Source organism: Castor canadensis, chromosome 13 (genome assembly GCF_047511655.1).
Source record: "Castor canadensis chromosome 13, mCasCan1.hap1v2, whole genome shotgun sequence".
NCBI classification, from domain to species: Eukaryota; Metazoa; Chordata; class Mammalia; order Rodentia; family Castoridae; genus Castor; species Castor canadensis.
In genome coordinates this window covers 37,315,161-37,337,950 of record NC_133398.1, presented here as the reverse complement: position 1 = coordinate 37,337,950, position 22,790 = coordinate 37,315,161, and the positions used below count along the sequence as shown (strand labels likewise).

General features: G+C 41.7%; 1 protein-coding gene across 1 annotated transcript; it reads left to right on the top strand.

The window, feature by feature from the left end:
• Positions 1-33: 33 nt before the first annotated feature.
• On the top strand, positions 34-12,609 carry Ccin (calicin). The gene has a single exon (XM_074051468.1). It carries the CDS (start codon positions 2,602-2,604, stop codon positions 4,366-4,368), a length of 1,767 nt encoding a protein of 588 aa, XP_073907569.1. The 5' UTR covers positions 34-2,601; the 3' UTR covers positions 4,369-12,609.
• Positions 12,610-22,790: the final 10,181 nt, after the last annotated feature.

Genomic DNA, 22,790 nt, shown 5'->3' with positions numbered 1-22,790 from the left:
ATGTCCAGGTATCCCTCAGCCCCTCCCCTATAGATTTAAGCAGATAAGTTTTATACCATGTGACCCACCAGCACACAGATTATTGGACTAAAGTGGACACCTGCTCCAAGGGCAGCCAATTCCTAGGCTGGGCATGGACTGGGAATTTGAGCTAAGATACTTGGAGACAATTTGCCAATGGAACTGAAAAACTAAGGATGCCATGAGTTCAAAACAGGCCATGGGAAGCCAAAGCCATGTGCGGCTAAGTTATGAGTGGGAAAGACTGAAGAAAGACAGTTTTTAGAGGTGCAAGAGGAGGAGGTACTGAAAGAGACTGTTTCTGAGCTTTCTAGTTCTGGGCCCATTCTATGCTTTGCCCCTCGTTTTCTTCAGGGCTTCACAAAAAACTGATTTATTAACTGATGATCCCCAAAGATTAGAATATTAGTATCCCCTCTCCTAGGGCTCCGTGATAGAAAATGTTGAGCTGGGCAGGAAGCTGAGGGTGGGTGAAGTGAAAAGACCTAGAGGAGGTCCTCTTCTGGCCACACCAGGCAAGCTGCCAATGAAGTTCCTGGAGGCTCCTAGGGACACCAATACACACATAGCCAGGTGGTGGAAGCTGGCATGCAGCCAGCCTCTGTAGGCTGGAGTCTGTTTGCACAGTTGGTAGGATTAAGGAAAAAGCTGCTTTCCAGGACTGAAGAAAAGTCAGACAGCAAGGCCAGCTGAGCACCCCCACTTTATAGTTATTTCATGGACTTCCTTTTCTTTTTCTCTTGAGCCAGGATCTCACTATGTAACTCTCTATCCTCCTGCCTCAGCCTCCTGAATGCTGGGATTACAAGCATGTACTGCCATGCCACATCCTTTTGCTTTTTTTTTGTTTCTTTGAGATGGATCTCACTATATTGTCCAGGGTGACCTTGAACTCCTGGGCTCAAGAGACGCTCCTGACTCAGCCTCCCCAGTAGCTGAGATTATAGGTACTCAGTTCCTTGAAGACAGCAAGCCCACAATCCAAGAAAAGCAGAGGAAAAGCCAGATTGTTCTCCTTTGCAGCCAGAGGGCGAGAAAGGAGACATAACCCTGAGTCAAGCCCCAGATCTGTGTATTTGAGAAAACCTGTTTCCCTCTCTAGGCCTGTTTGTCCAGCTGGAGGTCTGATAGGTCTCTATGACAATCTCCAGGCCTAGTTTCTGGCTGGAGGCATCTGATGAGCAAGCGTCTTGCCCTGTGCTCTGCGACCCACTGACCTACTCCTAGGGAGATGCCAGCCTGGATGCCAATGGGAGCCAGGAGTGTTAGCATCAACACCAAGAGGTCTCCTTCAGCTGCTTCTCAGATGGGAGCTGGAGAAGCATTTAGCACTTACGTGTTCTCTAAGGGAGAGACGCAACAGGGGCACTGAGCTGAGCCTTATGTCGACATCATACCCCAGACTCAAACTCTATCCCGTCCAGGCATCAAGGTGAACAGAAAGAGTAATTATTTTTAAGATAATTTTCAGGGCTGAAGGCATGGTTCAAGTGGTAGAGTGCTTGCTTAGCATGCACAAGGCCCTGAGTTCAAACCCGTTTCACAAAAATAAGTAAATAAAAATAAAATTCAAATGACCAAATCCCAAAATAAGGAAAATGTTCAGTCTAGAATGAAAGGAGAAGGAAGACATGATCCAGAAGCCAGGAAGGGAAAAGCTGGAGCCACTCAAGATCTGAAGCTGACACTATGTATTCCTGGGAGGGGCTATCAGGACCATCTGAGGGTCTGGAGTGGAACTTGGAGCCCAGATCTACCTAAGCAAGGTCCGGGTGGCACCACCTTGCAGTGCAAGGGACGTTCCCGGGAGCCCCCAAGGTCTAGTTGAATTGGGGCCAATAGGCTCCTCTGCTACACAGCATGGGCTCTGGCCATGGATGTGCCCAGGGAACTCCACCAGGCAGTAGTGGGTGCAGGCGGGAGCCAGAGTTGGCGAGTCTGGGGACATCCCACTCTTGGCAGAGAAAGGGCTGAGGCCTGAGACTGTGGAAAGTTGAGTGGTTGGGGGCTTCCTGAAGGGCAGAAAGCCCTAAATTAGAGACAACTTGGGTTCCAGGGCCTGCTCTACTTCCAACTGGCTCTATGACCTTGTGCAAGTCCTTTCTCTTCTCAGGGTCTAGGAGGATTCTTCTAGATGAACTGATAACCTCTTCCTTTCCCCACCTTCTCTTATCTCCCCTACATATAGGGTTTCCTACTGTCCCCCACCCCAAACCAGCTTTGACATTCCAGAAGAAGCCTTGAACTAAGGTTCAAAAGACACAGCCCATTCCCTAGTTTCTTCCAGGGAAGAAGCTCTGGTTCTGGGCTCTAGGTCTTAGGCTGTAGGTCCTGGTAGAGTATCTGGTCTGGTCAGTTGGAGCCATCAAAGGGGAAAAGGGCCCTGTGCCTCTGAGAAAGACCTCAGGGGGCTACATTGTGATGACCTCACCCACTCTATGACATCATCCTCTCTCCCACCCCCAGTCCTCTCTGGTCAACTGCTCTGCAAACAACCATCAATCTGAATCCCAAAGGCCTGAGAAAGTCTGTTCTCTAGTACCTGCTTCTGATCTTCTGCCTCAGCCACCAAGAAACACCATGAAATTGGAATTCACTGAGAAAAACTACAACAGCTTCGTGCTGCAGAACTTGAACAAACAGAGGAAACGCAAAGAGTACTGGGACATGGCCCTCACTGTGGACCATCATGTCTTCTTTGCACATCGCAATGTACTGGCTGCTGTCTCTCCCCTGGTGAAGAGCCTCATCTTTAGCAATGACATGAAGACCACTGACGAGCTCTTCATCACCATTGACCCCAATTACCTGAGTCCAGCCACAGTGGACCAGCTCCTGGAATACTTCTACAGTGGCAAGGTGGTGATCTCTGAGCAGAACGTGGAGGAGCTGCTTCGGGGTGCCCAGTATTTCAACATACCACGCCTTCGAATTCACTGTAACGACTTCCTTATTAAGTCCATCTGCCGTGCCAACTGCTTGCGCTATCTCTTCTTGGCTGAACTGTTTGAGCTCAAAGAGGTATCAGACTTGGCCTACTCTGGCATTCGCGACAACTTCCACTTCTGGGTCAGTCCTGAGGGCTCCATGCACTTCATGCGCTGCCCACCTGTTATCTTCGGCCGTCTGCTCCGTGATGAAAACCTTCATGTGCTGAATGAGGACCAGGCCCTCAATGCACTAATCAGTTGGGTGTACTTCCGGAAGGAAGAGCGGGAAAAGTATTTTAAGAAGTTCTTCAATTACATCAATCTCAATGCTGTCTCCAACAAGATGCTGATGTTTGCCAGCAACAAGCTGATGGGCCTGGAGAACAGCTTAGCCCAGACCACCCTGATTGAGAGTGTCCTGATGGATCGCAAGCAGGAGCGGCCTTGCAGCCTGCTGAGCTACCAGCGGAAAGGGGCCCTGCTTGATTCCGTGGTCATCCTTGGTGGCCAAAAGGCCCATGGCAAGTTCAATGATGGCGTATTTGCCTATATCATCCAGGAGAATCTGTGGTTGAAGCTCTCAGAGATGCCCTATCGAGCAGCAGCTCTTAGTGCCACCACTGCTGGTCGCTACATCTACATCTCTGGTGGCACCACAGAGCAGATTTCAGGGCTGAAGACCGCCTGGCGATATGACATGGATGACAACTCCTGGACCAAGTTGCCTGACCTGCCCATTGGGCTTGTCTTCCATACCATGGTGACCTGTGGGGGGACAGTTTACTCAGTTGGTGGGAGCATTGCTCCAAGGCGATACGTCTCCAACATTTATCGGTATGATGAACGCAAGGAGGCCTGGTGCTTGGCAGGGAAGATGAGCATCCCTATGGATGGCACAGCTGTGATCACCAAGGGTGACCGGAACCTGTACATTGTCACTGGGCGGTGCTTGGTGAAGGGCTATATCTCCCGGGTTGGGGTAGTGGACTGCTTTGACACTAACACTGGTGAAGTGGTCCAGTGTATAACCTTCCCCATTGAGTTCAATCACCGGCCCCTGCTCTCTTTCTATCAGGACAACATCCTCTGCGTGCACAGCCACCGGCAGAGTGTGGAAATCAACCTGCAGAAGATAAAGGCCAACAAGACAACCACCTCAGTGCCTCTCTTGCCCAACAATTGTCCCTTGGATGTGTCCCATGCTATATGCTCCATTGGAGATGGCAAGGTGTTTGTGTGTGGGGGTGTCACCACAGCCAGCGATGTCCAGACAAAGGACTATACCATTAATCCAAATGCCTACTTGCTAGACCAGAAAACAGGCGAGTGGAAGACCCTGGCCTCCCCACCAGAGGCACTGGACTGTCCTGCCTGCTGTCTAGCCAAGCTACCTTGCAAGATTCTTCAAAGGATTTAAACAACTTTCTAAGTGGGAGAATAAGTAAATGCATTATTATTCACAATTTAATAAGAGACAGAAGAGAGGAAGGTGGGCTTTTGGTTCCTTTTTAGTGTTCCAGCCTGTGTTTGGTCCTGAAGGTGGAGCTCTTGGGCTGAGGCTGCTCCCAGTGGGGGAAACTCAGGGCTAGTGTGTCACTGAAGGTATCCAATAGATAGAATAGAAGTCTCTAGTGGGTGGGACTGAGACATCTCCTGGATAACGTCTCAAAGTGTGTAGAAATTCAGGGTTACTGTGTTACTAGAAGTATCTAAAAGTGAGGCCAGAAAAAGAATCTCTGATTGGGGGGAGTTGAAATGTACCCTCTAGTCACTGGCCAAAGTGGTATCTGGAAAGGCCCCTATTCTGTACTCCTGTAGTCAATTCTCAGGCATCTGCTAGACTGTCAGGCAAATCCTTGCTCAGAGCTATGAAGTCTCAGGCTTTTCTAACACTCACTTCCTTGGAGGCAGGAGAGGACACAACCCAGGTCTGGGAGAGAAGACTCATGGGTGGAGGAGGAGTAAGGTGTAGACAAGGCTCAGGGAAGGAGGCAGAAGGGATGGGGGAGGCAGGGTTAACAGGCTGTTGTATTTGACTGTGTAGCTATGATAGTTTGTGTCTCATTTGTGGGGAAGTTGGGGGTACTTACAAGTGTTTCTATAAGCAAGGTTCATTGAGAACTTTCTCCAGGAATGTGAGGTTCGAGGGACTGGAGATGGAAGAGTGACCAGTAGGGAGAAGAAAGAAACCTGTGTCTATGGTAGAGAGAAGCTTGGGAATGAGGCAAAATGACAGGAAGGCATGATGATGTAAAAAGGAACTGGTTTGAATTCCAGTTCCATCACTTACTGGGTGATCCTCAGTGAACTATTTAACATCTCTGTGCCTTACTTTCCTTCTCCGTACCTCACAGTGTAGATGTGAAGTTTAAATGAGCTAATACATGCAAAATGCCTAGAACAGTCCCTGGCATGATGTAGAAAGTGCTACAGAAGTACCTTTTTAAAAGATAAAAAAAAAAAAAAAGAGGAGGGGTGAGGCAAGGGTCTAGATTCTTGAACCCTTACAGTGAGTCCCCATAAAATGCTCTGAGACTCCCTATTTCAAAGCTTTCATAAACATGCCTCAATTTTTTTTTTAAAGTGGGACTAGGGTTTGAACTCTGGGATTTGCATTTGCAAAGCAGGTGCTCTGCTGCTTGAGCCACACCTCCAGTCCATTTTGGTCTGATTATTTTAGAGATGGGGGTCTCTTGACCTATTTGCCCAGGCTGGCCTCAAACCAAAATCCTATTTTAGCCTCCCTAGTAGTTAGGACTTCAGGCATGAGCCACCAGTGCCCAGCTAGTACTCCTCAATTTTAACTACCTGTTTCCCTTTTAATCATTTGCATAATCATGTATAATCCTCAACAATATAAAAGTTAACCAACTTCTTGAAAACTATAATCTCCATTTATCCTTTCATAAATTCACTCATCCATTCAATCATTAATTCACACACATAGACATCATTCAGTGAAGCCTCTTTGTGCCAAGTCCCTGCTTTAAATGCTGAGGCCACAGGCATGACATACACAATCCATGTGCAGTGCTATGCAGCAGGAATGTAATGTAAGTCACATAGGAATTTAAGTTTTCCTAGTAGTCAAGTTAAAAAAAAGTCAACGAACCAAGTAAAATTCAGTTTTATTTAATCTAATATATCAAAAATGTAATCATTTAAGTATGTAGTTACTGGACTTGGTGAAGCACTCCTGCAACCCCAGCACTTGGGAGGCTGAGGTAGGAGGATCACGAGTTCCAGGCCAGCCTGGGCTACGTAACAAGACCGTCTCAAAAAAAAAGCATAACTATGTAGTCAATGTAAAAATTTAATGAAACACTCAACATTTTTTTCATATTGTCTTTGGAATCCATTGTGTATTTTACATTGTAGCACAGTTCAGTTCAGTCTCACCACACATATATAATCCCATGAGATTAGTGGCTACTGTATTAAACCATGCAGGGCACTTTAGACATTCTCAAAGTCAAATCTGCTTGTTCCCTTCTTCTTCCCACTTCATTCTGTTCAGCTGGCCAGTGTTATCCTGCTGACCTCTGTGCTGGGTGTGTCATCCTGCTGACCTCTGTATTGGGTGGCCTCTCTCTTCAAATCCTGTAACCTGCCAGGTCTGCCTTTCTTCCTTCTAGCCAGGACCTTGGACTTCACAGCTGATCCTGTCTTCCCTCCCCTGAGACTTTGCCTACAGTTTGCACTTCTGCAACTCAATGGGCCCCCACCTCTGCTCACTTCAATGCCAGCTCCCAGTTGGAAGAATGGGATCTTACATGTCCATGCACTAAGCTCAACAGTCCCCAGCCCAGGTTTAGTCAGTCAGTGGGTCAACTCTTGCTCACACCCTATACTACTATTAACCCTTTCTGCTGTCCAGGGCCCCCACTCCCTGTTCACAGCCACCTACCTCTCATTCTGCCACTAGCTATTCTGCCACTAGCTATTCAGAAAAATAGAAGTCAAATGGCTATATCACAGTCAATTTTAGAATATTGTTATTATTCCACAACGAAGCTCTGCAGCCCCTAGCTGTGACACTCTAGCCTCATCTTCTCAGTCCTAGATAACCACTAATCTACTATCTGTCATTGTGGATTTGCCTAGTTTAGACATTTCATACAAATGGAACCATAACATTTTATCTAGCTTCTTTCACTTAGCATTGGGTTTTTAAGGTTCATCCATTTTTAAGGTATATTGTGTCTACACATTCAATAGCAGATGGACATTTGGAATATTTCTACTTTGGGCTATTATAAATAATGCTTCTGTGATACAAATTTTTATGTGGATGTATGTTTTAATTTCTCTTGAAACTGCAGAACTGTATAGTAATACTATGTTTAAACATTTGAGGAACTGTATTTCAGTTTCAAAACAACTGCATTTTATATTGCATTTCACAATATATACAGTTCCACTCTCTCCAGAGATCTTCACCAACATGTATTTTCTGTCTTTCTGAATACAGCCATCCTAGAGATGTGAAGTGGCATCTCATTGTGGGCTTTTGTTTGTTTGTTTGTTTATTTTTGGCTGTACTGGGGTTTGAATTTAAGGCCTCACACTTGCTAGGTAGGTGCTCTACCACTTCAGCCACTCCACCAGCCCTGTTTCGTGTTGTGTATTTTAAAGGTAAGGTCTTGTGAACTATTTGCCTGGGCTGGCTTTGAACTGCTATCTTCCTGATCTCTGCCTCCCAAGTAGCTAGGATTACAGGCATGAGTCACAGGCACTCACTCTCATTGTGGTTTCGATTTGCAGTTCCCTGGTGGCTAATGATGAATAGCATCTTTTGTGGGGTTATTTGATGACAGTTGTTAACCGTGCCTCTTCCCTGCTCAACTATCAGAGAAAGCATTATTCCCAAGGAAGAACTCATTGTTTTAAACAGGGTCTCACTATGCAGCCCAGGCTGGCTTGAACTCACAGTCCACCTGCCCCAGGTTCCCTACTGCTGAGGAAGAGTTTTGTAAGGATAGAACAAAGACAGCATAGCTCAGAATCATGGAAGGCCATAGTGCATCATTTCAGACCACAGAATCATGGCAAGTCTTCCCTGTTTATCTCTCAGAATACTCTAGATTTGTTAGAAGTATGTTAGAGAATATCTGCTACTTATGCATGTCTTCTCTGCATTTTCACCATTCTCAGTCACGAGAAAGAGCTCTCATATTCTAGTGTCCAGTTACATATTTTCTATCACTTAAAAAGGTTCATATTTACTTGCAAAGGATCAGCATTATATCTTTGAACAAAAAGAAATACTGCATATGTAAATTAGAATGCTTATTCAGACTCTCAAGAAACATTTTAAACCTTTCTTTTTTAGGTGATGCTAGGGATCAAACTATGGCCTTGCATGTGCTAGAGAAGTGCTCTACCACTGAGCTATACCTGCAACTCTAAACATTTTGTATGATTACAATACACTCATAAAGATAGCCTGCCTAGCAATGTCAAGGGCCTGACTTCAAACTGCCAAAAACACACAAATACAAAAGTGCCTGATATATAATTGTAATTTAAGGAATTATTGTAGATATCCATGTAAGCACTATTCAGTTCAGGACAGACATTGCCTATACCACTGGAAGCCACTTACAAGGTCCACTCTTTGATTAAAACCCCCTTTTTCCTATCTGACCTTTATGATCTGTTCCCTGCTTTTCTGCATAGCTTTTCCATCCTTATAGGCATTTCTAACAGTATAGTTTGCACTGTTCTGAACATCACATAAAAGAATTGTACAGCAGGCTTCTTTCATCCAAAATTATGTTCTATCATTTATCCATGTTGGTGTTGTTTTTTTTCCATTTCACTTCTGTAGAGTATTCTATCATATGAATATATCATTTTATTTATCCATTCTTTGGCAAATGAACATTTGGGTTGTTTCCAGATTAGGCAGTTACAAACAATGCTCTTGTGTATCTTGGTAAACAGGTACTCAAGTTTATCTAGAGTAAATACCCAAGAGTGGAAATGGTGTCTTTGTTGCTAGATTATGACCTATTTTGCAGTGATAGTGCCAATTCATGCTGCCATCAGCAGTACATGAGAATTGCTTCTGTTCTCATACTTACTAATATTTGATACTGTCAGCCTCTTAGATTGCATACAATCTTAAATGAAGCAGTATTTCAATGTGGTTTTTATTTGCATTTTCCCGATTACTAATTAAAGTAAGATCCTTTTCTGGTTTATTGGTCATTTAGATTTTTATGAAGTCTTTGCTTCTTTTTTTTCTATTTGGTTGTCTATTTTTCTCTTATTGGTGTGCAGGAATTCTTTTGTTTATTATTTTGCAGTATTGGGAATTGAGCTCAGGGCATCTCAATCTCACTTGTTAGGCAAGCACTCTATCACTTGAGTCACATCCCAGTCCTATTTATTGTTTTTTGTTTTGTTTTTTTTGAGACAGGGTCTTGCTATGCAGCTGAGGCTGGCCTTGAACCCACAGTCCTCTTACCTCATCCTCCCAAGTGCTAGGATTATGGGTGTGTGCCACACACCAGCTAATATGGTCTGAATATGAAGCCTTTATCTGTCATATATTATAGGTATCTTCTCCCACTCTGGCTTGTCTTTCACTCTTAGTGGCATATTTTAATTTTAATCTGATTTGCTTTTTGCTGTCGTCATTATTACTCTTTGATATTTGAAGAAATTATTCTCTGCCCTAAGGTCATGGTGTATTTCTTTATAATATCTTCAAATACACTGCCTTTCATATTTAGGCACATCCTCTGCATGGAGTTGATTTTTTTTTTTGTATGGTATTAAGTAGGATCCAAGGGCTAGGGGTGTGGCAAGAGCGACTGCCTAGCATATTCAAGGGCCTGAGTTTAAACCCCAGGACTGCCAAAAAAAAAAAAAAATTAAGTAGGATCCAGTTTCATTCTTTACCATATGGATATCCCATTGTCCCAGTACTCCTCTGCAGTGCTATCTTTATTGTAAGTCACACATCCATACATGGGAGGATGTGTTTATGAGCTCTCTCATCCCATCTGTCTGACCTGATGCCAATATCACAGTCTCTATAACTTTATCATAGCCTATAGAGTTTAGAATTAGGCTATTTATATCCACAAAAAAACCTGTTGAGATTTTGGTTGTTATTGTGTTGAATCTACACATCAATTTAGGTAAAACTGGTATTACAACATCATGATAAATGTTATCAAATACTTCTGCATCTATTTAAATCATGAATTTCTCTTATAATCTACTAATAGGACAAGTTATTTTTTATGAATATATTAATGTAAAATCATCCTTTCATTTCTGGGATAAATTTTGGTCATGGCATTACATATTGTTACATAAAACACTAAATGTAATATTTTATATAATTACTGCATTTAGTAATTATTTCTCTTTTACTGAGTTCCTTGTGTTGTGTATTCACTCAAGTTTTTATTTTACTTGTAAAATAATCATACAGTAGTGGGTGCTGGTGCCTCATTCCAATAATCCTAGCTATTTGGGAGGTGAGACTGGGAGGATCGTTTGAGGCCAGCCTGGGCAAATAGTTCAGGAGACCCTATTTCCAAAATAACCAAAGCAAAATGGACTGGAGGTGTGGTTCAAATAGTAGAGTGCCTGCTTTGCAAGCATGAAGCCCTGAGTTCAAACCCCAGTCCCACCAAAAAGGAACATTAAATTTTTACTTAACAGTTCTATGATTTTTAACACATTACATAGATAAATGTAACCACTACCACAATAAGGAAAGAGAACAGGTCTATAACTTCTAGAAACTGATCTTGTTGGACTGGTAGTGTGGTTCAAGTTGTAGAGTGCCTGCCTAGCAAGTGCAAGGCCTTGAGTTCAAACCCTAGTACTGCCAAAATAAATAAAAATAAAGCAGAAACTGACCTTGTACTATCTGTATAGACACATTTTCTTCCCACCCCATATAGATTTGTCTTTTTGAGAATGTCCTATAACTGGAATTATATAGCATGTGACCGTATTTGTTTGTTTGCTTGCTTTGTTTGAGACAGAGTCTCACTATGGAGCCCAGCTGGCCTTGAGCTCTCCATCCAACCCTGCAGCCTGGAATGCTGTGATTTTAGTAATGTGCACCACAACACTTGGATAGTTGTTCCTCACCTCCCCTTTCCTTCTCTCCCCTCCCCTCTCCTCCTTTCCCTTCTTCTCTCTCCCCTCCTTTCCTTTCTTCTCTCTCCCCTCCGCTCCCCTCTTCTTCCTCCTCCTCTTCTCCTCTCTCTCTCTCTCTCTCTCACTAGTGTTTGAGCTCAGGGCCTCGCACTTGCTAGGAATAGGAAGCTACTCTACCGGCCCTTTTTTGTGTCACGCATTTTCCAGATAGTGTCTTGTGAACTATTTGCCAGGGAAAACCAAATGATCAAATCACAATTCTGATCTCTGACTCCTGAGTAGCTAGGATTACAGGTGTGCACTACCACTGCCTGGCCTGGCTAGTCTTTCTTAACACTGTATTTCACAGAGCAAAAGTTTTAAATTTAGTGAAATTCAATTTGTTTTTTTTTAAATTGATTTAAATGGTGTCCTATCTAAAAACTTTTACCTCAACTCACTTCATGAAGATTTTCTCCTACGTTTTCTTCTAAAAATTTTATAGATTTTTGAATTTTTGGTAATACTGGGGTTTGAACTCAGGGCCACATGCTTGGTAGGCAGGTGCTTTACCTTTTGAGCCACTCTACCAGCTTTTTATTTTTTTGATGGTACTGAGGTTTGAACTAAGGGTTTCACACTTGCTAGGCAGGTGCTCTACACTTAAGCCATACTCCTAGCCAAAAAGTTTTATAGTTTCATATGTAAGCCTATTATTCATTTCAAGTAAATTTTTGTAAGTTTTGATGTCCTTCCTTCCTACTTAATTTATTTTGGTGTATGAATTTCCAATTATTCCAACATTTGTGAGGCTACCCTTCTTTTATAGAGTTGCTTTTGCACCTTGGTCAAAAATCAATTGAAGGGGGGAGAAATGACCCAAACATTGTATGCACATATGAATAAAAAAAAATCAATTGGTAGGGTTGCGGGTGTGGATCAAGTGATAGAGCACATGCCTAGCAAGTGTGACACCCTGAGTTAAAACCCTAATACTGTCAAAAAAAAAAAATCGGACTGGGGGTGTGGCTCAAATGGTGGAGCTCAAGAACAAGGCCTTGAGTTCAATCCCCAGTATTGTCAAAACAAAAACCAATTGGGCAACTTGGTGTGGGTCCATTTCTGGACTCTTTACTCTGTTCCATTGGTCCATCCAACCCTTTGCCAATATCACTGTCTTCATTATGGTCATTTTATACTAAGTTCTAAAATGGGCTAGTGCAATCCCTCCAGCTTTATTATACCTTTTCAAAACTGGTTAGCTATTATACTTTGTCTTCCCACATAAATTTTAGAATCATCTTGTATGTAGCAACTAAAAACTCCTGCTGGTTGATCAAATTGAGTTAAATTTTATCGCTAGTTGAGTTTTGGTAGTTTCTGATTTTTAGAGAATCCTTCCATTTTACTTGTCAAATTATGTGTATAGGTTAATTTCACTGATTTTTTTGTTACAAAGAGATAGCTTTTGATTTCATTAATTTTCTCTATTGTCATTGTTTTCAATTTTGTTGATTTGTACTATATCACTTCTTTCCTTTTGCTTTCTTTGGGCTTTTTTTTTTTTTTTTTGCTCTTTTTACCAGTTTCTTAAGCTAGAATCTTATTTGAGATTTTTTTCTAATATACCTATTTAAATAATATAGTATTTAAATACTTATAAATTTCACTGTAAAAACTATATCCCATAAATTTTTTATGTTGTATTTTCATTCATTTGGCTCAAAATATTTTTAATTTCCCTTAAGACTTTGTCTTTGACTCATGGATTAGTATAAAATGTGTCAGTTCTCCAGTGTTTTGAAATTTTCCTAATAGTTTTCTGTTTTTGATATTTAATTCCACTATAGTCAAAGATGATACTCTGTATTTTTATGATTCTTTTAAATTTGTTAAGTTCCATTTTATGAACTACAATATGGTCTATTATGTGAATGTTCAGTGTGTCCTCAACAGAAAAAATGTGTACTCAGCTGTTGCTGAGTAGAGTGTTCTATAAATGTCATTTAGATCCAGTTGGTTAATGACATTCTCCATCTCTTCTGTATCCTCACTGGCTTTATTCTTAACTAGTTCTGCAGATTTCTGTGAGAGGTGTGTTGAATTCTCCAACTATAATTTTGTTACATAATTTTTTTTGGCAGTGCTGGGGTTTGAACTCAGGGCCTCACACTTGCTAGGCAAGTACTCTGCCACTTGAGCTACATTTCCAATCCTTTTGCTTTTAGTTTGTTTTTCAGATATGGTCTCACTTTTTTGGCTGGGCTGGCCTTCAACTGTGATCCTCCTACCTTTTCCTCCCCAGTAGCTGGTATTAAAAACACTTGTTTCCCCCCCTTTTTTGATAGGACTAGGATTTGAACTCAGGGCTTCATACTCACATAGCAGGTGCTCTACCACTTGAGCCACACCTCCAGTTCATTTCGGTCTGACTGTTTTGGAGATAGGGTCTTGTGAACTATTAGCCCAGGCTGGCCTCAAACCGTGATCCTCCCAATCTCAGTCTCCCAAGTAGCACTCCCTCTCTCTCTCTTGAGGAGGTCTCATCATGCAACCCAGGCTGGCCTAGAATTTAAGGTCTTCTTGTCTTAGCTTCTCAAATGCTGGAATTATAACCTTATAGCCTGAAAGAATGTTGCTATTCTGGTATTATTATGAATTGACTGAATTGGGTTTGGCCTGTTAAGATCTAACCTACCTTTTGTAGACTGTGGTTAGAACTACACTTCAATTTTCAGACTTTTCATTACGTTGGGATCTGAGTCGTGTGCGCCACCTAGTGGCCAGTCTGGGACCCAGATTGTGATCAGGGGACATAGCAACTTAAGAACAGCTCAAAGCCAAACCTAGAAGTTTGTAAACAATTTTATGGAATCATTTCCCCAAATTTCTCCATCTCTATAATCTCTCTTATACTATTCAGTTCCCTGGGGTTCTTCTTTTTAGTTATCCAGCTAGAAAGCTAGAGTTTTCAAAAGACACTCTGCTGTGAACTTCCACAGTCATGTTCACATCAGACCAAGTGGAGGAGGACTAGTGGATTTAAAAAAAAAAAAAAAAGTAAACTTAAGCCAGGTGCCAGTGACTACATGAAAGGCCAAGATGGGGAAGATTGTAGTTTGAGGTCAGCCCAGGCAAAAACTTGCCGAGATCCCATCTCAACCAATAGCTGGGAGCATTGCTGAGCACCTTTCATCCCAAACTATGCCGAGGCTGAGATACAGAGAATTGTGGTTCCACACCAGCCCAGGCAAAAAAGTGCATGTGACCCTTATCTCAACAGAGAAAAGCTGGGCATGGTGGTGAGCACCTGTATTCCAGCTACAGCAGAAAGCATAAATAGGATAGTGATCTAGCTTGGCCTGGGCAAAAAGTGAGACTCTAACTTGAATAACCAGAGCAAAAAGGGCTAGAGATGTGGCTCAAGAGGTAGCATGCCTACCTAGAAAGGGAAAAGTCCTAGTTTAAACCCCCCAGTACCACCACCAAAACCAAAACAAAACAAAAGGTAGACTGTCGTCAGGTGTGTGTGTCATAATTTTGTCTTCCCCAATTCCCCTGACACTATTTACTTGTCAGACTCTTCAAATAGATCTCCTCCATCTGTGCTTATTTCATCTTACTCCCTCCCCACAATATGAGTCTGTAATTTTGTTTTTTTTTTTTAATCAAGATTATGCTAATCCTAGTCCAGCGCTGGTGGCTCATGCCTGTAATCCTAGCTACTCAGGAGGCAGAGATCAGGAGAATCGTGGTTCAAAGTCAGCCGGGGGTAAATGATTATGAGACCCTATCTCAAAAACACCCAACACAAAAAAGGGCTGGTGAAGTGGCTCAAGTCATACAGCACCTGCCTAGCAAGTGCAAGGCCCTAAATTCAAGCCCCAGTACTGCAAAAAAAATAAATAAATAAAATTATGCTTATCTCATAAAATTAGTTGTCCCTTTAAAGAAAGTCTCAGGAAGAATCTGTGAAGACTGAAATTGTCACTAATAAAGCCCAATGGCAGGTTTTGTGAGGGGGGGGTGATTTTTAATTTATGAAATGGCTTTTACTAGTTATAGGAATACTTAATTCTATTTTTATTGCTTTTTTTTTCGTAGTAGGCAGGTGTTCTACCTCTTGAGCCACACCCCAGCCCTTTTTGCTCTGGTTATTCTAGAGGTAGGGTCTCACTTTTTGCCGTGGCTGGCTTGAACCACCATCCTTCTATTTATGCTTCCCACAATAGCTGGGATGACAGGTATACACCATCACATCCAGCTTTTCTGTTGAGACTAGGTCTCATAAACTTTTTGCCTAGGCTAGCTGGAATGTGATCCTCCTAATCTCAGTCTTCTGCATAACTGGGGCACCACTGTGCCCAGCTATTGGTTTAGACAGAGTCTTGCAAACTTTTTTCCAGGCTGGCCTTGAATTGTGATCCTCCTAATCTCTGCTTCCCTAGTAGCTAGGATTACAGGTGAGAATCACCAGTGCCTGGAGTCATTGTGTTATTTTTAAATTGTATTTTCTTATTTCTGTTTTGTTTAAATTTTCCATGTTATTAACATACACTTGTCAGGATATCTTATGATCTTTATAATGTCTTTAAAGCCTTAATGATGGTCCCATTTTCATTCCTAGCTTTAAATTTTAAAAATAGATTTTAGCAGTCTCACATAGGTGTGAATCTCTGACCTTGGGTAGCAATGGTTTCTACTAAAGGAAAAGAGATAAACTGGATCAAAATTAAAAACTTTTGTGTCAAAGGACAGCATCAAGAAAGTGAAAAAGACAACCTAAGCAAATAAAAACAGAAAATATTTGAAAAGCATGTATGACTAGGAACTTAAAACATATAAAGAATTCTTACAATTCAACAGAATAGGGGGCAAGAGGGGAGGTGGCTCAAACAATGTATACACATGTGAGTAAATGTGAAAACAATAAAATAAAAAAAATTCAACAGAAAGGCAAATGAAAGATGGACAACAGACATTTATCCAAAAGTACATAGTCAACAAGCACATGAAACATGCTCAATATCATTAGTCATCAGTGATATGCAAATCAAAACTATAAGATGCCACTTCATACCCACTAGGATACTTATAAGAAGATAATAAGAAAAGTTGTTGAGGATGTGGAAAAATTGGAACCCTCAAGCAATGTTGGTGGGAATATAAAATGGAGCAGCCACAATGGAAAGTAGTGTGAAGATTCCTCACATAGTTAAATATGGAGTTACTATAAGACCCAGTTATTTCATATATATTACTCGAAATAAATGAAAATGTATGTCCCCACAAAAACTTGTACAAAAATGTTCAGAGCAGCATTATCCATAAATAGCTAGAAAGTGAAAGCAACTCAAATGTCTAGCAACTGGTAAGTGAATAAAGCGTGGTATATCCACACAGTGGGACATTATTCAGCTATAAAAAGGAATGTTTTTGTTTTGTTTTTGGTGGTTTGGTAATGGGGTTTGAACTCAGGGCCTCGTGCTTGCTAGGCAGGTACTCTACCAGTCCAGGAAATATTGATACATGCTACAACATGAAAACAAGCTAAGTGAAACGAGCTGGCCATGAAGGTTTACATATTATATAACTCCATTTGTATGAAGTGTCCAGAGTAGGCAAATCTACAGAGACAGAAAATAGACTAGTGGTTTCTAGGACTGAGGGGTTTGAGGAAAAAATTGCAAAATGATGTAGGCTTCTTTGGGGACTGATGAATGTTCTAACATTGGTTGTAATTACACATTGCTGAGGGATGCATAACTCTATGAAGATAAGAGCATGTGAAATTACATCTCAATAAAGTTGTTAAAGACTATGGCTTCTGTCTTGCTCATTCTCTTTTTCTTGGACTGTTCACTCTGGGGAACACAAATTCTGTATTGTGAGCAGCCTTTCGGAGAGGCCCATAATAAAGAACTGAGAGCTTCTGTCAACAGCCATGTGAGTGCCCTTGAAAGTGGATTTCCCCCACTTGCCTCAGTCAAGCTTCCAATGGCTATGGTTCTGATCAACAGCTTGACTGCAACCTCAGGAGAGAATCTAAGTCAGAACCAGCCAGCTAAGCCCTCCCAGATTCCTGACCCTTACAAACCATGGGAAATAGTATTTTATGGTGCCAAGTTTAAAAATAATTTATTACACAGCAACAGATAACACAAATCCATCTCAAGACAGGAATTTCTAGTAAAATTTTTCACTTAATATCAACTTTTGGCATATTGTGTTCCTTTGATTAAATGCATTCCATAAATAAGTATAATGCAAATTAATATAGAAGTTCTTTTGAGGTGTTAGGGATTAAACCCAGGACCTCACAATGTTAGCCAAGCACTCTACTACTGAATTACATCTCCAGCCTCTAGAACAAAGAAAATTTTTTTGTGGGACTGAGGTTTGAACTCAGGACTTCATGCTTGCAAAGCAGGCGCTCTATTACTTGAGCCATGCCTCCAGTCCATTTTGCTTTGGTTATTTTTGTGATGAGGTCTCATGAACTATTTGCTCAGGTTGGCCTTGAACCGAAATCCTCCCAATCTCAGTCTCCCAAGTAGCTAGAATTACAGGTGTGAGCCACTTGCACCCGGCTAGAACAAATTTTTTTAACAATCAGAGGCTTCAGATCAGAAAAGCACTCTACCACTTGAGCTATGCCCCCAGCCCTTTTGTTTTGTTTTTGAGATAGGGTCTTGCTAACTTTGCCTGGGACTGAATGAAAATTTGTGATCCTCTTGGCTATGCCTCTGGAATAGTGAGGATTACCGGCATGCACAACCACAACTGGCCTATATCTTTCATCTGCAGTTGAGAAGTCAGCTATCAGTCTTATTATTGCTCCTTTGAAGGCCATAAGGCCTTTTTTTCCCTTTTTTTCTAAGTTTATTATTTTTTCATTTTTTTTAGCTGTTTCAGTAAAATTGCTAAAGGTGAATTTATTTTTACCTTGGAGATCATAGTGATTCTTGAGTCTGTGACTGGATTTCTTTCCTCAATTTGGGAAATTCTCAGCCATTTTTCTCTTTAAAACATTGCTCCAGGGGGCTGGCAGAGTTGCTCAAGTGGTAGAGTACCTGCCTAGCAAGCATGAGGTCCTGAGTTCAAGCCCCCAAAACAAAAAATTGCTGTTCCATCTTCTTGCTTCTGCTTCTAGCTAAAATTACATGTGTATAAACCTATTTCTCATATACCATATTTTAAAGCTGTTTTTCCTTTTGATTCTGTTTCAGCCCGATTTTTTTTCTGCTTTTAATTCACTAATTCTCTTTCTGCTATCTCTAATCCACTGTTAAATTACCTAGTGAATTTTTTTTTCTCTACAACTGTTTGCCCAGGCTGACTTGGAACTGCAATCCTCCTGATCTCTGCCCTCTGAGTAGCTAATGTTATAGGCATGAACCACCAGTGCCCAGCTTGAATTCTTAATGTTAGATGCTGTAAACTTAGTTCATTTTTTTCTCCTTGCCCCTCATTTAGTTCATTTTCAAACTCATAATCCTCTTGCCTTAGCCTTGCAAATAGCTATGATTATAGAGGTACCCAACCATGCCTGGCCTTCAGTATTTTAATTCATAAAGTTCCTTAATTACAGTTTTAAAGTGCAGATCTGATAACTTCACTGTCTGAATTCCCTTGGACCTATTTCTATTGTATGGTCCCTCTCTAAAAGTGTGTTTAATTCATATTTTTTTTTTGCATGCTGTTATTTTTGGATGAAATTTTTCTGTTTGAGAGAATTTACCTTTGCTTTTGGCAGGAAGCTAGACTAAGCTGCCTATAAAACCTGCATCACTTTAGTTCAATCAGGATTTATATGATTCAAAGCTCAGCTTTACTCTATTTTCACATTTACTACTAGTGTCTGTAGCCCTTCATGGTCCTAACAAAAACCTAGGTGTTTTGTTTTTTTAAAATCAAGAGGCCTCTTTCTTGGTAGTCCCTTGACTATTTTTTTCTCCCCATCAGTTTGTTGAAAGCTCTACTCAGCTTCATAGTCCCCACTTTTAGTTTATTTTTTGTAGTATTGGCAATCAAACTCAAGCACTCTACCTCTGAGCTACATCCCCAGCCCTCAGACTTGGCTTAGAACTATCAATCTCCTTGTAAGGAAAAGTGACTTCTGAAGTTTGGCTTTCCTCCTCTTCTAGAACTTGGGCCCACAATTCCTCACTGCACTGGTAATCCTCTGATGTCTTCAAGCAGACTTTGAAAACCTTTTGCTCAACTCTTACAGTTTTTCTGAGAAGAGTTAGTCCTAAAAACTTTGCCTACTGTTACTGGAAGTAGAACTGACTACCTCCTGAATCTCAGACCTAGATTTCCAATATCTTGTTGAACATCTCCTTAATGTCCCATGGGTTCCACATAGTCAATGTGTTCACATTGAACTCTTTATCTGCTTCATCCTCTGCCCAAAACCACACAACACAACCTGCTTTTCCTGTTGTGGCTATTTCTGGTCATGATTTTCCAAGCTATAAATCTTATATCTCTCTCCCTCCCTCCCTTCCTTCTATATACTATCATTAAGTACTCTACATACTGCCTTCATTGTGTTCCTTTCCCCTGAGCCCACTGCCATCCCCTGGAATGTCTCATTTCCCTCAACTCCCTCCTGAACCACTCGAGCAGTCTTCCCTGATGGTTCTCTCTGCTTTCAGAACCCTCCCCTAGGCCAGGTAGCAGATAACTCTTCCAAAACAGAGCTCTGGCCAAGTCATTGCCCACTTAAAGTCAAAGGCACCCAGTGGCCTCTGCAACTGAAGAATAATTCTCACCTGGTACACAGGTCCTCTTGATTTGTTTCCAATATACTTTCTTCCACATTGTCCATCTGCTCTCCTGTCATGATCTAACCAAACCTTTCCCTGAGCACAACACATCCTCTTCCTGGAGTGTCCCCTTTCCTTCTTTCCATTTTCTGTAACTGTAACAGAATGCCTGACACTGGGTAATGTTTAGAGAAAAGGTTTATTTGGCTCATGATTCTGGTGGCAGAAAAGTTCAAACACCATGATACCAGTGTCTGGCAAGGGCCTCCCAGCTGTGTCACAACATGGAAGATGGCATCACATAGTGGGAGTGCATTCAAGAGTTAGAAGTCACAAGGTAAGGGAGGAACAGAGAGCAGGGAGGAGCCAGTTCATACAACCTGTTGTTGAGGGAACTCATTCAATCCTGCAAGACCTAACCCACTCCTTGAGACTGTTGTTAATACCATCACACGTGCACTCATAACCCAATCACCTCCCATTAGGTTCTACCCCTTAAAAATCCTAGCACCTTTTAATACCATTACACTGAAGATCAAGCTTCCAGCCCAAGTCTTTGTGTTACAAACCATAACACCTTCTGTTCCATTATTTCACAGTTGTCTTTTACTAAGATCCATCTCAAATGCTACTTCCTTCATTCCATCAACAATATTTATTGAGTACCTGCTATTTGTTAGGCAGAATGCTGGACCCAGAGAATACAAAGACAACCAAGACAGCCATGGTCCCTGCTTACAGTGACTTGTATCTATTTCTTATTGTCCTTCTCTTGGCAAAAATCATTTTTTGCTTTAAAGTGTAGGAACTATGTTTAGTTTCTTGCCCAGGACCCTTCAGGAATAACCGTGTGGCCCCTGGACTGGCCCTGAGAGTGCTAAGGAAGAAGGGTTTAATATCTACCTCCCCCAGCACCCAGAGCTCTGCCCTGATATGCTCCCTAGTGCATCCTCTCCACACTTCTCCCTTCACATCCAGACCAGGAATTCCCCTCACCACTACTGTTATGGTTTAGATATGAAGTGTCCCTCCCAAAACTCACATGCTGAAGGGTCCACAGTTGGTGGATCCAATTATTAAGAGGCAATTAGATCATAAAGGTTGTGACCTAATCAACAGATTAATCCATCGACAGATTCATAATATGATGGCATTATTAACAGGTGGTAGAAACTAGGAGGTAGGGTCTACCTAGAGGAATTAGGTCACTGGGAGCATGCCTTTGAAGGGTATGATTTATTTCCAGCTCCTTGTCCTCTCCTCTGCTATGAGGTGAGCTACTTTGCTCTATCATATGCTTCCCCACCATGATGTTCTGCCTTCACTACGCATGAACGCAGAAGCAACACAGCCAAGTGAGGATGGACTGAAACCTCTGAAACCGAGCCAAAAGAAATCCTCACTCTGCATCCAGAAGACCTAAAATGGAATGATATTTGTAACGGTTAATTTTATGTGTCAACTTAGCTAGGCCATATGGTTGGTCAAACATTATTCTAGATGTTTCTGTGAAGGGGTATGTGTATTTGTGTGTGTGTGTGTGTGTGTGTGTGTGTGTGTGTGAGTGTCGCTCGCACGCTCTCTCTCTCTCTCTCTTTCTATCTATCTATCTATCTATATATATACTTTTTTTTTTTAGTGGGACTGAGGTTTGAATTCAGGGCTTTGTGCTTGCAAAGCAGGCACTTTACCACTTGAGCCATTCCTCCAACCCATTCTGCTCTGGTTATTTTGAAGATGGAGGCTTGTGAACTTGCCCAGGCTGACCTCACACCTCCTAAGTAGCTAGGATTACAGGCATGAGCTACCAGCACCCAACGTGAAGGTATATTTTTATGGTAAGATTAACAAATCAGCAGAGTGTGAGTAAAGCAAATTACTTTTCATAATGTAGGGGAGCCTCATCCAACAAGTCAAAGACTTTAATAGAAAAGACTGGCCTCTTCTGTAAAAAAAGGAATTTGCCAGTAGACTGTCTTTGGACTTGAGCATCTATATCAACTTCTCCTTGGGTCTTCATACTGCTGACATGCAGAGTTTGAATTTACCAAGCTTGTCATGTCAATCCCTTAAAATACTACTATTAGTGTCTCTCTTTCTACACACACACAAATAAATTATGGACTGAATATTTGTGACACCCCCCCCAATCTATACGTTGAACTTCTAGTGTGGCTGTATTTGGAGATAAGGCCTCCAAAAGATTTACCCGCTGTCCTTTTAGTATGTCAAGCATATTCCCACCTCTGAACATTTACTCAATAACATTAGACTCCCTATTTTTGACTCATCTCTCTAAATTTTACCCATATTTCAAAACTGAGCTCCAAGTCACCTCTGTGAAATCATCCTTAAACATACCAGTTGATTTATCCTGTTTTGGCCATGTGTTGATTTTGCATGAGAAAGGAATTGTGGAACAGTTTCCCCCCAGCCAAGCATTTCCCAGAGAGAACACTGTTTGCCCCTCAGCTTCTACTGTTGTGAGCAACCCAAGGTTGTTTTCCTTGGACCCTTTGGTGGCAGTCCCTGCTCCTATCCTCCTCAAAGGGATTTGTTAGAGAGATGAATGAGGAAAATACCTCATACATTGTTGCCAATTTTTTAAAAATATATTGTCTTTGTGGTTGTTATTTTGAGATAGGGTTTAACTATGTAGCCCAGACAGGCCTCCAACTCACGATTCTCTTGCCTTGGCCTCCAACTCACGATTCTCTTGCCTTGGCCTCCCAAGTGCTGGGGTTACAGATGCGTGCCACCAGATATGTTGCCAGTTTTGTTTTGAGACACTATATAGCTCAGGCTGGCCTCAAGCCTGCCATTCTCCTGCCTCAGCCTCTTGAGTGAGTGCTGGGATTTCAGGAGTGTTTTACCTCTCCCAATTGCCAATTTGTATTGAGGGGGCATTGAAAAGAGGGAGGGGAAAACTGAAATCAATTGTAGACCTTAAACGTTTAAC

Bases quoted from the DNA above. Each gene is read 5' to 3' on its own strand.
- Ccin (XM_074051468.1), top strand. From the start codon at position 2,602: ATGAAATTGGAATTCACTGAGAAAAACTACAACAGCTTCGTGCTGCAG.